The sequence below is a fragment of the Gymnodraco acuticeps genome, unplaced genomic scaffold (assembly GCF_902827175.1).
Source record: "Gymnodraco acuticeps unplaced genomic scaffold, fGymAcu1.1, whole genome shotgun sequence".
Taxonomy (NCBI): domain Eukaryota; kingdom Metazoa; phylum Chordata; class Actinopteri; order Perciformes; family Bathydraconidae; genus Gymnodraco; species Gymnodraco acuticeps.
Genome location: NW_022990308.1, coordinates 2,156 through 17,253, shown reverse-complemented (window position 1 = coordinate 17,253; position 15,098 = coordinate 2,156). Strand labels below are relative to the sequence as shown.

The following is a 15,098-nucleotide window of genomic DNA, read 5'->3' as shown; positions in this document are numbered from 1 at the left end:
ACCGGCTGGACTACTTTGGAAGTGCCAGGCTTCCTCCACTGGCACTCAACATCTGTGGAGCTGATCTGCCACATGGCAAATATTGCCAATGCTGCAGCGTGGCTGCATTTGTACATCCCCTGTGCACAATCACAGACAGCGCTCTGCATCGCGCCATCGTCTCCCATGCAGATCTGTACAAATAAAGTAAGTACCATTTGTTAGCATGCTATAATAGATTGAATGAGCAATAATACAAGGATGGTCCGGATCTGGGGGTGGGAGGGTTTGTTTTTCCATAGTTTTGTCCTCTTGTCTGATTGTTATTGTTTGTTTTTTCTGTATTGTTTGTAATTTGTGTTGTATTGGTTGTGATTGTACATTGTATTTTTCTAAATGTGTATGAATACATTTTTGAAAAACATTTGATCAACAATAAAAAAGGATTTGGTCAGGATCTAGACTCAGTGTGTAGTTTATTAATTAATCAATGCTCTCTACATTAGGAAAACACATACCGGTGTACCAGAGGGAGTCACACACAGCTGTGCCTAGATAACCAAAATCCTTGAATCTACACACAGCAAATAAACTCAAATGACACAACGAGAAAAAGGAGATCACACATACAGTATAGTCGATATAAAACTGGCCGCTTCAATCTGAAGAGCAACTAAAACAAAACACGGGAGTGTACCTTGTTCTTGTGAACACTAATGTTATCCACAGCATACACAGAGACCACGAGGTTCTTAAGGAGAAAACTAGTTACTAAAACAAAACACGTTAGTGTACCTTGTTAGCTAATGTTAGCTAGCTGACATTAACGTTACACATTGCACTCATATTACTCACCGAAACCTTGTAAAGCCGGTCCCGCATGCTGGCTCTTACAGAACCGACTAACTCCCCTTTCATATAGGTACAGCTCTCAACGTGCCCAGACTTGTAGTGATTTTCACCTCGTAAAATACTTTTATTCTCATTCTGAAAGAATGTGGTGAAATGTGCTAACATGACGGCCATCTTTATGTTGGTGACGCGTATTGTGCGAGACGAGAGACCTGTAGTTCACTGAGCGGTTTCACACGAAAAAATGTGTAACTTCACAGTTTTACGACACATTTTTATTTTTTTGACTTGTAAAATGTTCTTTTAAATTGACAAACATCATATGTGTCATTCGTGGCACAATTCAAACGGGATCAAAAGATAACCTTTCTCTCTCCATTGACTTCAATGTATAATTTTCCGCTTTCGGGTCCCATGGAGGCTTTCGGAAGGGGAGGGACTTCGCCTCTCTAGAGAAGCATTGCAACGGAAGTGCGTTTTGAACTATCCCGGCATACATAAACCACGTGACCGGCTGGCGGCGACATCAAAGAGTGTCGTAACTCTTATCTCTCTAGGGCTCTGGGCTGACCGTCAGGGGAGTCTCAAAAAACCCACACACGAATGCACAGCGATCCGTGCACAGAGAGCGGGTTGTGTTTGCAGGTTCAGAGGATTTAAACGGGAAACTAATATGTGAGGATCAAAAATACACATGTAAAACTTGTTTCTGTATTTGGATTTTATTTACATGGATATGAAACGGAATACATTTGTGTGTGCATTGAAAAACACAAGTGTGGATCCGGAAATACAAGTTTGAATCCTTTTGCAGATCATGAAATACAAGTGTGAATCCTTCTGTGCGCATGTGTGTATTATGAGACTGTTCTGAGCCCGTTTAGCCTTCATGGGAAATACATTTTACTTTTCCATTTTTTGCTCACGTTTGTGCCTGTTTAGTTTTCAACCAAATGTTGATGACATAAATGTTTATGCTCATAATCACAACAAAGATTGTCAATCACAAATGTAATTTAGATTAAAGTAAAAATATCTTCAACAAAATAAAAGCCCATCATCTGTCATCACCTTTCAGAAGTAAGTGCGACAATAGAAGTCTCTGCAATGTGGGCTCTTGTCTTCCTTGTATTATCTTTCATGTCCACTAGGTGGCGCTCGGTGGGATTAAAGCACTGATATTCAGGATCTCGTCATCTTGAAAAGTCGTAATCTGGATCAGGCTGATCCTGAATTGCTTTGAACTCCAGGGACAACATTTGTCCGATTTGTTGATCCTGGATCACAAAACATGGGATTTCAAAATCTGATCGGATCTGATTGAGATTAAAAGCTTTGAACTCCTGGGTGAATGCAGATTCAAACATGGATTTGAATCTAGCGTTGCATAAGCATGGAAACTATAGTTTGCACTTCATATTGTATAATAATAACAACTCGATGCTGTAACTGCAGACTGAGTTTAAATTGGGTACTATTAGCTTTGTTCGTTATTCTCGCGTCCAGGAGAGAAGTTTAGGATAAATGAGACCAATGGAGTCTCTGGCATAAGGTCCAAATGGGTACTTTAATTCAAATGGCGCGGTAATGAATCAGACAGAAGGTAGTGAGGAGAGAAAGGCTGCAGCCTCCTTGGCTCCTCCTCTCTGGGCTGTGACGTCAGCTTCCGCCCATGTTTCTCACTAAATACAACTTATTAAAAAGATCAGTTCAAAGCAGCTAATGTCGTCTGAGTTATTGCTTGATGTTAAAATTGGTTTGCCATGAATTTAGTGATGGATTGTAAACATTTGAAATGTAGCATTTAAGTGTTTCTCAGGTTGTTGTTTTAATAAATCAGACCCTGATGGTGCTGCGCGAGGCTACCTCTTTATCGGCATTTCCCCCTAACAAATAGTGTTTGCGCTGATCAGGGGGGACGTGGCTGAAATTATTTTTCAAAGGGGGAACATTTGAAAAAACTTTGAGAACCACTGCTTTAGGGTGTGTAAATAATACTGACATTAATGAGTTCTTCATCTTTGCATATAGTAGGCCTCAGTGGCGTTTCTATATGTACTAAAGTGGTGGGGCACAAAAAACTCTGTCTATCTATAAGCTTCTGCAGTGAGGTTCATGGCTGCTGAGGCTCTGGCTCTTCAGGTTTACAAATATTATATTTTGACCTAAATCAAAATATAATATTATTTTCAAAAGCCTCTTTAGTCTGATGCTTCAATTCATTGGATACCCAAACAATGTAATACATATTGAATTGTTCTCTCTTAGTAAGATCCCATCTTCAATAACATGGTGGTCTTACCTTGACTTGAAGATGAAGTCCATTTGCCTATCCTTCTGGACAAACATCTCTATCACTTTTTTGTAAAAGTCCTCCTTATGTTCTTGTAGTTTCAAAAGTCTATCATAAATCTAATCGATGGATTTATGATTAGAAAATTATAAAAGTGGGGTAGACATGTGGATATTATCCGGCTGAACACAACGTGCATTTATCTAACAGCTACGTTTCCCACAGATCTTATTTGGAGCTATTTTCTAAAATCCTATGGAGAAATCTCATTGCTTTTTTGTGGAGGGAATCCATGCGCAGCTTACTTCCTGGTTTTAGGACGCCTCACTGCAGGGGTGCGTTCCGATAATCCAAAAATTAGCTCCTAAATTCTAACCCTATCTCCTATCCCTTGACCTCTGAGTGAAAGGTCACGGGGTTAAGGGATAGTGGATAGGAGAATTCAAAAGGACTTAGGAGAAGAGACTGCGGTACTTTAGAGAATCCGATGTGTTTATGATGCTCCAGCGGACGTCCTGAATGAGCGTCTGCTGCTGTGGGGAAACTATGGAAACTACAGTTCTCTATACAGCGGACTACAACATGGATGTTCAATAAGAACGAGGGACTCCTGTGAACTCATCTAGAGACTCTGTGCTCTGATGCTGTTGCTTTATGCTTTATGAACGTGGACAACAGAGACACAGATTCTTCAGGACCAAAGCTGGAATTGAAATAAAAAGGAAAGTGAAGCTTCTGCTCGTCCCCCTCTCCCTCCGGTCCTCATTAATACAAATGATCCCAATACGTATGATTGATGGAAAGATCTTAAATCAATACAGATGTATTTATTATAAACGTTAGTCCTTAACATCTATCTCTGTGTATATCACCATTCAAACATCTTTTAAAAGTTGAACAAACCCCACACAGCTCAGTAAAGACTGAGATGTTGACTTTATTTGATCATTTCAGTAAAAACTAACGTTCATATTTCTCTCTTTGATTATAATACTGATGAACGTTCAGAACAAAGCACTTTGGCAACTTACCACATACGTTTTAAAAAGCTTAATAAGCACCGTAACTTTCATGATATCATTTCTCCGTCATAATCGGTTGTTTCCGTGAACGGCCGACTATTGAGTGACGGCAAATGCTGCGGCTGCAATGCATTGTGGGGCAGCATTTTCTCCTCTCCTTTCGGTTAGGGAGGTCCAGTGGTTCCTAAGCTAAAGGAGGTTATAAAGGAAGTTTCTCCACTGAGATCCATCATCTAGTTTCAGGTGGCCTGTGGAACTGCCAGTCAGCTGTTCCTAAGGCTGACTTCATCTCTGGCTACGCCTCCCTGCAGTCTCTGGATTTCCTTGCTCTCACTGAGACCTGGATTACTCCATCCAACACATCCACCCCAGCAGCTCTCTCCACTGCATATTCCTTCTCCCATACACCCAGACCCACTGGCAGAGGAGGTGGCACTGGTCTCCTGCTCTCTCCCAAATGGAGCTTTTCCCTCTTCAAGCTACCTAACTTTACTCCTTCCACCTTTGAATTCCATGCCGTCACAGTAACCCATCCTATACAGTTAACCATTGTTGTTCTCTACCGTCCACCAGGCGCCTTGGGGGACTTCTTGGAGGAATTAGATCATCTCCTCTCACACATCCCTGAAACTGGCCCTCCCGCTGTACTTCTCGGAGACTTCAACCTCCAGATGGGGAAGATAGACGAACTAACATCTCTGTTAACCGCCTTTACTTTCACACTGTCTCCGTCCCCACCGACTCATAAAGCTGGCAATGTCCTTGATCTCATATTCTCAAGGAACTGCGCTACTTCTAACCTCTCTGTAAACCCGCTCCACACATCCGATCACTTCTTCATTTCATTCTCTCTATCCCTTTCCAAACATAACAAACTAATCTCTTCCCATCCTACACTTGTCCGCCGTAACCTTCGCTCCCTCTCTCCCTCTACCTTTGCCTCGTCGGTGCTCTCAGCCCTCCCTTCCTCTGATTCGTTCCATCTCCTGCCTCCAAACTCTGCTGCAGAAACTCTCCTCTCTACTCTCTCATCCACTCTGGACTCGCTCTGTCCTCTGACATCTCGGCAGGCTCGTCAGTCCCCTCCGGCTCCCTGGCTAAATGATGCACTGCGTGCTAATAGAACCGTCCTTAGGGCAGCAGAGCGGAAATGGTGGAAATCCAAACACCGTGACGACCTCCTAACCTATCAAGCTCTCCTCTCCTCTTTCTCTGCTTCCATCTCTCAGGCAAAAAGCACTTTCTTTCAAGATAAGATCCAATCTTCCTATTCCAATCCTAAAAAACTATTTTCCATCTTCTCCACCCTCTTGGACCCTCCAAAAGCTCCTCCCCCCTCCTCACTTCTGTCAAGCGACTTTGTTACCCACTTTGAAAAAAAGGTTAATGATATTCGCTCTTCTTTTTCTGACTCACCTTTACTCACCGCTGGGTCACCAGACCCTCCTTCCACCAACACACTAACCTCCTTTTCCCCTCTCTCTCCAAGTGAGGTTCTTACCCTCATTACCTCTGCCCGCCCTACCACCTGTCCTCTGGACCCTATCCCTTCAAACCTCCTTCAGAGTATCGCTCCTGATATTCTACCGTTTCTCACCCATTTCATCAACACTTCTCTAACTTCTGGTCACTTTCCAAACAGTCTCAAGGAGGCAAGAGTAAACCCTCTCCTAAAGAAACCCACTCTCAACCCGTCTGATGTTATAAACTACAGGCCTGTCTCTCTCCTCCCGTTCCTGTCTAAATCACTTGAACGCGCTGTCTTTAAACAACTCTCCTGTTATCTCAATCAGAACAACCTTCTGGATCCGCACCAGTCTGGTTTCAAGGCAGGTCACTCCACAGAAACTGCTCTCATTGCTGTCACGGAGGAACTGCACACTGCTAAAGCAGCCTCCCTCTCCTCTGTCATCATCCTGTTGGACCTGTCTGCTGCATTCGACACGGTGAATCATCAGATCCTCCTTCGCACTCTCCAAAAACTTGGAGTTTCAGGCTCTGCACTTTCCCTCCTCACCTCATACCTGAAAGACCGTACCTACAGGGTGACTTGGAGAGGGTCTGAGTCCGACCCTTGTCAATTAACTACGGGGGTCCCTCAGGGCTCTGTTCTTGGTCCCCTCCTCTTCTCCTTGTACACAAACTCGCTCGGATCAGTCATTAGCCCGCATGGTTTTTCTTACCACTGCTACGCTGACGACACCCAATTAATTCTGTCCTTTCCCCGCTCAGAGACCCAGGTCGTCGCACGCATCTCTGCTTGTCTAGCTGACATCTCTCAGTGGATGTCTGCTCACCACCTCAAACTCAACCTTGACAAGACTGAGCTGCTCTTCCTCCCGGGAAAAGATTGTCCAACTCTTGACCTGACAATCAACATCGGCACCTCAGTTGTTTCCCCGACTCAGACTGCAAGGAATCTGGGTGTGACCCTAGATAACAACCTGTCCTTCACTGCAAACATCGCTGCTACAACCCGCTGCTGCAGATACACGCTTTACAACATCAGGAAGATACGTCCCCAGCTGACTCAGAAAGCGACTCAGGTTCTGGTCCAGGCTCTCGTCATCTCACGCCTAGACTACTGCAACTCCCTCCTGGCTGGTCTACCTGCATGTGCCATCCGACCTCTGCAGCTCATCCAGAATGCAGCGGCTCGTCTGGTTTTCAACCTTCCTAAATTCTCCCACACCACTCCGCTCCTCCGCTCCCTTCACTGGCTTCCGGTAACTGCTAGAATCCACTTCAAGACACTGGTACTTGCTTACCGTGCTGCGAATGGATCTGGCCCTTCCTACATCCAGGACATGGTTAAACCGTACACCCCAGCGCGTGCACTACGCTCTGCATCAGCCAAACGACTCGTTGCGCCCTCGCTGCGAGGGGGACCCAAGTTCCCATCGGCGAAAACACGTGGGTTTGCTATCCTGGCTCCAAGATGGTGGAATGAGCTCCCCATTGACATCAGGACGGCAGATAGCTTGCACATCTTCCGGCGCAAACTGAAAACTCATCTCTTTCGACTCCACTTCGAGCGTTAGAACGATTAACGAAGCACTTTTATACCAATAAAGGACTGGATTACCTAAAGCCAGTTGAGTAGCACTTGAAATGTTTGGCTCTATGAAACCTGATATACTTATATGATTCTGTTTTCTTCAAGGTTGTGTCTTCCTGGTCGAATGTACTTATTGTAAGTCGCTTTGGACAAAAGCGTCAGCTAAATGCAATGTAATGTAATGTAAAAAAGTTTGAAACCTCCTTTCCTTTCATTTGGAGAATTGGAACGGCACTTATCATGGCTGCCAGTGAGGGACTTCCGGGTCATTTCACTCCGTTAGGAAGGTTCCTAAGCTAAATGGACTATTGGAATGGGCCCCAGCTCTCTCGTCTCCTCTTCACACACCACACTTTTTGCGGCACACATATTTACAGCCAATCAGCTCTGAATGATGTGAGATGACGTATGGTGGGGATGGCAGCTCTATGCCCTTATGGTCATTATTTTTTTGCCACACACATTAAATAGGAAAATACTCTGAGCATGCGCAGTGTAGTTTTTACAGTCACCGTTCACTTAGACAGTGAGAGGGAGGGGCAGGATCGGGTTTTGTCCCACATGGCTCTAAACAGCTCAATAGGCACACACTGTAGACACTCATTAGAAGAACACAGACTAAAACAGCAATGAGACGAATCAGACGATTAAACATGATCTTAAAATATATTTAATATATATTTTTATTTATGTTTTGCATTTTGTTGTAATCATTATTTTTAATACTTTCTGCTGACACTAGGTGGGGCTGTGCCCCCCTTTATTCTGAAGGCTGTGTTCACAGAGGGGCATTTATTCTGAAGGCTTTTTCCTCAGCGAGGCTTTTATTCTGAAGGCTGTGTCCCGAGAGAAGCTTTTATTCTGAAGGCTGTGTCCCAAGAGAGGCTTTTATTCTGTAGGCTGTGTCCCAAGAGAGGCTTTTATTCTGAAGGCTGTGTCCCCAGAGGGGCATTTATTCTGAAGGCTTTTTCCTCAGCGAGGCTTTTATTCTGAAGGCTGTGTCCCGAGAGAAGCTTTTATTCTGAAGGCTGTGTCCCGAGAGAAGCTTTTATTCTGAAGGCTGTATCCTCAGAGATGCTTTTATTCTGAAGGCTGTGTCCCGAGAGAAGCTTTTATTCTGAAGGCTGTGTCCCGAGAGAAGCTTTTATTCTGAAGGCTGTGTCCCGAGAGAAGCTTTTATTCTGAAGGCTGTGTCCCGAGAGAAGCCTTTATTCTGAAGGCTGTGTGCTCGGAGAGGCTTTTATTCTGAAGGCTGTGTTCACAGAGGGGCATTTATTCTGAAGGCTGTGTGCTCGGAGAGGCTTTTATTCTGAAGGCTGTGTCCTCAGAGAGGCTTTTATTCTGAAGGCTGTGTGCTCGGAGAGGCTTTTATTCTGAAGGCTGTGTCTCAAGAGAGGCTTTTATTCTGTAGGCTGTGTCCCAAGAGAGGCTTTTATTCTGAAGGCTGTGTCCCCAGAGGGGCATTTATTCTGAAGGCTTTTTCCTCAGCGAGGCTTTTATTCTGAAGGCTGTGTCCCGAGAGAAGCTTTTATTCTGAGGGCTGTGTCCCGAGAGAAGCTTTTATTCTGAAGGCTGTGTCCCGAGAGAAGCTTTTATTCTGAAGGCTGTATCCTCAGAGAGGCTTTTATTCTGAAGGCTGTGTCCCGAGAGAAGCTTTTATTCTGAAGGCTGTGTCCCGAGAGAAGCTTTTATTCTGAAGGCTGTATCCTCAGAGATGCTTTTATTCTGAAGGCTGTGTCCCGAGAGAAGCTTTTATTCTGAAGGCTGTGTCCCCAGAGAAGCTTTTATTCTGAAGGCTGTGTCCCGAGAGAAGCTTTTATTCTGAAGGCTGTGTCCCGAGAGAAGCCTTTATTCTGAAGGCTGTGTGCTCGGAGAGGCTTTTATTCTGAAGGCTGTGTTCACAGAGGGGCTGTTTTTGTATAGTGCTCTGTGAGATCTTTGCTCTTATGTTTGGAATAAAATAAGAACACAGATAGGAATACATGAAGACGGGACTTTGTTTCCGACCGGACATTTTTCACAAAAGGACCCTAAGCCTCTTATCTGATTGGCTACACCAACCGCCAATGAACATAATGAAAAGGAGGAGAAGAGCTCTGATTGGCTGCCTCACAGCGTCTGCAGAACGGAGAAGGAGAAGAAGAAGAAGCTAATGGCGGGTTTGTTCCAGTGAAGGAAATGTGTTCCGTTTAATTCATTTAGAGATTTGACTCCATTTCGTGTTTTGAGAAACGGCGACAAAATGGCGACTTTAGTCCTGGATAACGGAGCTTATAGCGCGAAGATCGGCTTCAGTCAGGAGACAGTGCGGTGAGTTCAGAGGGGTTAGCGAGGTGGCTAACTGCTAACAATAACACCAATACTAATACAGCTTTATGTACAGTAGAATAAGAAGTACTCAGATCTTGTACTTGATTAAAATTAGAAGTACCAGAGTATAAGAATACAACTCTAGAGACACTACATACTGATATACACCTGAACATCAGCAGGAGAGGACTCTTTAAAGTAGAGACACTACATACTGATATACACCTGAACATCAGCAGGAGAGGACTCTTTAAAGTAGAGACACTACATACTGATATACACCTGAACATCAGCAGGAGAGGACTCTTTAAAGTAGAGACACTACATACTGATATACACCTGAACATCAGCAGGAGAGGACTCTTTAAAGTAGAGACACTACATACTGATATACACCTGAACATCAGCAGGAGAGGACTCTTTAAAGTAGAGATGCTACATACTGATATACACCTGAACATCAGCAGGAGAGGACTCTTTAAAGTAGAGACACTACATACTGATATACACCTGAACATCAGCAGGAGAGGACTCTTTAAAGTAGAGACACTACATACTGATATACACCTGAACATCAGCAGGAGAGGACTCTTTAAAGTAGAGACACTACATACTGATATACACCTGAACATCAGCAGGAGAGGACTCTTTAAAGTAGAGACACTACATACTGATATACACCTGAACATCAGCAGGAGAGGACTCTTTAAAGTAGAGACACTACATACTGATATACACCTGAACATCAGCAGGAGAGGACTCTTTAAAGTAGAGACACTACACACTGATATACACCTGAACATCAGCAGGAGAGGACTCTTTAAAGTAGAGACACTACATACTGATATACACCTGAACATCAGCAGGAGAGGACTCTTTAAAGTAGAGACACTACATACTGATACACACCTGAACATCAGCAGGAGAGGACTCTTTAAAGTAGAGACACTACATACTGATACACACCTGAACATCAGCAGGAGAGGACTCTTTAAAGCATATTTTCCTGCTGGTATGAATGTGTAGTGTTCCTCAGTGTGACTCTCTCTCGCTCTCTCTCTTTCTCTCTCAGTGTCATCCCAAACTGTCAGTTTCGCTCGAAGACGTCGAGATTGAAAACGTTCACAGCCAATCAACTGGATGAGATCAAAGATCCCTCAGGACTCTTTTACATCCTCCCTTTCCAGAGGGTAACACACACAGTCGAGCTGTAGAGGCTTCTGAAGTCGGGTCACGTTGTGACTGTTTAAAAAAGACATGTTGTCATGGTTTCTCGTCTCTCTCTTCAGGGGTATCTGGTGAACTGGGACGTCCAGAGGAAGGTTTGGGATCATCTGTTTGGGAAAGAGATGTTTAAGGTTTGCTTATTTTTCTTTGTCCAATGTGTCACTTAAAGTGAACCGTAAGAGGCCTTATTGTGTTCCTGGAGTGTGTTCTGCAGGTGCATGATAATGGTCTGCTAAGCTAACATCCCTGTATTCCCTCCAGAGGGAGTTTCTCTCTCTCTAGTCGATGTTGATCCTTCACCTCCTCTCTGCATCTGGAAACAGGTCGAGGCGAGTCAGAAACCCTTGACTAACGACAGAGGCTTTTTTTAATTTGAGAAACATACTAAAACACCACGACATAATGTAATGGCCGGCTGTGGCTTAGTGGGGTAGTGCGCTGACCTGGAGAGCACTGGTTCAATCCCCACTGCAGTCAGCATGTCGTTGTGTTCTTGGGCAAGACACTTCAGCCCAAAGCGTCTAATAAGTGCCATGTAGTGTAATGTGATGCGTTTCCCTGCAGGTGGACTTTGCGGACACCAGCGTCATCATCACAGAGCCCTACTTCAACTTCTCCTCCATCCAGGAGTCCATGAACGAGATCCTGTTCGAGGAGTACCAGTTCCAGTCGGTTCTGCGGACCAACGGTGAGTCCAGCAGCAGAAACACACTTCCTGTTCACAGCACGTTATTTAATAATTCAACTATTTATTAAAGCTCATCCCCAGCAGGCTGGAACATCAGGCACACTTCAGAGGGTATTAATAACCACCAGGAACCCTTCCAGTGAAAACTGACTGTACCTGTGTGTTTACATTTAAAGCTCCTCTTGAGGTTATCATGTAGTGCAGGGGTGCCCAACCTTTTTTGAACCGAGAGCTACTTTTAAAGTTGCCAGTCTGCCGAGATCTACCAGTCCAAATAGAGAGGCATTACTGACAGCCTACTACCAGGTAAATACACACTTCTACTTGTATTAAATTGACCTTTGTTCGATTAATACTTCATAAAATACTGCAGATCCTTTATCTTACCTCTTTTTAATCTACACACATACAAGTATTTAACTGAAGCTACACAACAGTGTCGTTGATACAGAGTTGGAGTTTATTCACACGTCACTACAGTGGGTCATGTTTTCAAGAAGCATTGAACAGTGCTGCCACATATGACTCAGGAACAAAAGACTCTGAACCCTTTCTTTGCCATTATATACAAATAGTGTTGCTCCAAAAGTAGAAATGAGGCTTACTAATAAGACGACTCAGATCTGAAGCTACTCAGGAATCTGCTGCCAACGTGCAATAAAAGAGACAACATTAATAGAATCAAATCCTTTTTTTGTTGCATTTTAGTAGATTATAACAAGAAATGCCTTTTTAATAGGATGCAAGCAACTCTAGTTTCTTAACCTGAATTGATAATAGACTATAATCAATTTAAGTTTGCATTCTTATACCATTTTGTACAATAATTATAATGAATAAGTTCAAACAAACTAAAACTTACAGCTGATTAATAACGGTATCTAACTTGAGTTTTTATCAAAAACCTGTTGAAATGCTACTGTTATTTTTACTGTCCCCAAAAAGCGCGTCGGCAGCCTCCAGGAATGCTTCTTTCACAACTTCGCCGTCTTTGAAAGACTTCAAGTGTTTCTCAAGAACGTGACTGACACGATAAGATGCTCTGGTAGCAGCCTTGCTCTTGTTGTTGGGCCGGGTGGAAATGGACTGCTGTGCATTTAGCTGTCCTTTCAGGCCCCTCCCCTTTTGGAGCGTAGGGCAGAATCAGGAGGGAATTCCGTCTCGTAACGTGTGCACTGTTTTGAAATGCCGCTCCTAAATGACCCTTCTTCGATAAAGCCATGCTCGCATTGCAGATGAGACAGATGGACTTTGAATTGGAATAGATACAAAAATCATCATCCTCCCACTCGGAGTGAAAATTATATATTTTTTGCTTCTGCCATAATTGCGGTCTTGTGTGTGCGGACTGTCACTCCTGTTGACACGGACAACGTTAGCGAACTAGTGCACTGCCCACCAGCCACGCCCCGACACATGGGGTCACGCCGGCCAATCACAAAGCTTTGATGCGTTCAAGTGCATTATTCTGGCACAGGAAGATTATGTTATAGGACATTAACGATAAAACTGAATATTGTTGTTCTATTTTTAGACACATCTCGCGATCGACTGGGAATCTCCCCGCGATCGACTGGTTGGGCACCCCTGGTGTAGAATCATAAAACAGTAAAGGCTTCTTTCCCCAAGTCACAATCAGTCACACAGCAACGAATCCTGTGTTAATCTCTGCTCTGTGTTTAATGTCCGTGTTCAATGTCTGTGTTCAATGTCTGCGGTGTGTTCAATGTCTGTGTTAAATGTCTATGTTTAATGTCTGTGTTTAATGTCTGTGGTGTGTTCAATGTCTGTGTTAAATGTCTATGTTTAATGTCTGTGTTTAATGTCTGTGGTGTGTTCAATGTCCCTCCCTCAGCCGGCTCCCTCAGCGCTCACCACTTCTTCTCCTCTCGGCCCTCGGAGCTCTGCTGCCTCCTGGTGGACGGAGGCTTCTCCTTCACGCACATCATCCCATACTGCCGCAGCAAGAAGATGAAGGAGGGCATCCGCAGGTCAGGAAACACACAACCACTAACCATCACAACCACTAACCATCACAACCACTAACCATCACAACCACTAACCATCACAACCAGTAACCATCACACCCAGTAACCATCACACCACTAACCCTCACAACAGGTACCATCACAACCCACTAACCATCCATCACAACCAGTAACCATCACAACCACTAACCATCACAACCACTAACCATCACAACCAGTTACCATCACAACCACTAACCATCAATCACAACCAGTAACCATCACAACCATAACCATCACCCACTACCATCACACACAACAAAACCGTTACCAGCACAACCACACATCACAACCACTAACCATCACAACCACTAACCATCACAACCAGTAACCATCACAACCAGTAATCACAACCACTAACCATCACAACCACTAACCATCACAACCAGTAACCATCACAACCACTAACCATCACAACCAGTTACCATCACAACCACTAACCATCACAACCAGTAACCATCACAACCACTAACCTCACAACCAGTTACCATCACAGACCACTAACCATCACAAACCACTAACCATCACAACCAGTAACCATCACAACCAGTTTACCATCACAACCACTAACCATCACAACCACTAACCATCACAACCAGTTACCATCACAACCACTAACCATCAACAACCACGAACCATCACAACCAGTAACCATCACAACCAGGTAACCATCACAACCACTAACATCACAACCAGTAAACCATCAAACCAGTACCATCACAACCACTAACCATCACAACCACTAACCTAACCATCACAACCAGTAACCATCACAACCAGTTACCATCACAACCACTAACCATCACAACCAGTAACCATCACAACCAGTTACCATCACAACCACTAACCATCACAACCAGTAACCATCACAACCAGTAACCATCACAACCAGTAACCATCACAACCACTAACCATCACAACCACTAACCATCAAAACCAGTAACCATCACAACCACTAACCATCACAACCAGTAACCATCACAACCACTAACCATCACAACCAGTTACCATCACAACCACTAACCATCACAACCAGTTACCATCACAACCAGTAACCATCACAACCAGTAACCATCACAACCACTAACCATCACAACCACTAACCATCACAACCTATAACCATCACAACCTATAACCATCACAACCAGTAACCATGACAACCAGTAACCATCACAACCAGTAACCATCACAACCACTAACCATCACAACCAGTAACCATCACAACCAGTATAAATAATGTATTTGTCTGTTTTGCCTTACAGGGTGAATGTAGGAGGGAAGCTGCTGACCAATCACCTGAAGGAGATCATCTCATATCGGTAAGATCTACTCTGTTATCTGTGATCTACTATAACCCCGTAATCTCCTGGTATCTCAAATGGTAAATGGACTGTACTTATATGGCGCTTTATCCAGTCTTTACGACCCCTCAAAGCGCTTTACATACTACATGTCGTTCACCCATTCACACAGAGCAGTGTTCCTGACTCTAGGACCTAACATTCACACAGAGCAGTGTTCCTGACTCTAGGACCTAACATTCACACAGAGCAGTGTTCCTGACTCTAGAACCTAACATTCACACAGAGCAGTGTTCCTGACTCTGGACCTAACATTCACACAGAGCAGTGGTTCCTGACTC

At 44.0% G+C, this 15,098-nt stretch overlaps 1 protein-coding gene across 1 annotated transcript; it reads left to right on the top strand.

Annotated features, from left to right (window-relative positions):
* Positions 1 to 9,198: 9,198 nt before the first annotated feature.
* Positions 9,199 to 14,775, top strand: actr6 (actin related protein 6; the record flags this gene model as incomplete). Its single annotated transcript, XM_034222775.1, is given in 6 exon segments — positions 9,199 to 9,514; positions 10,587 to 10,704; positions 10,804 to 10,872; positions 11,306 to 11,429; positions 13,285 to 13,420; positions 14,719 to 14,775. Coding segments are annotated over 6 exon segments (572 nt in total), but the record flags the coding sequence as incomplete, so codon positions are not given.
* Between the last annotated feature and the right edge of the window lie 323 nt (positions 14,776 to 15,098).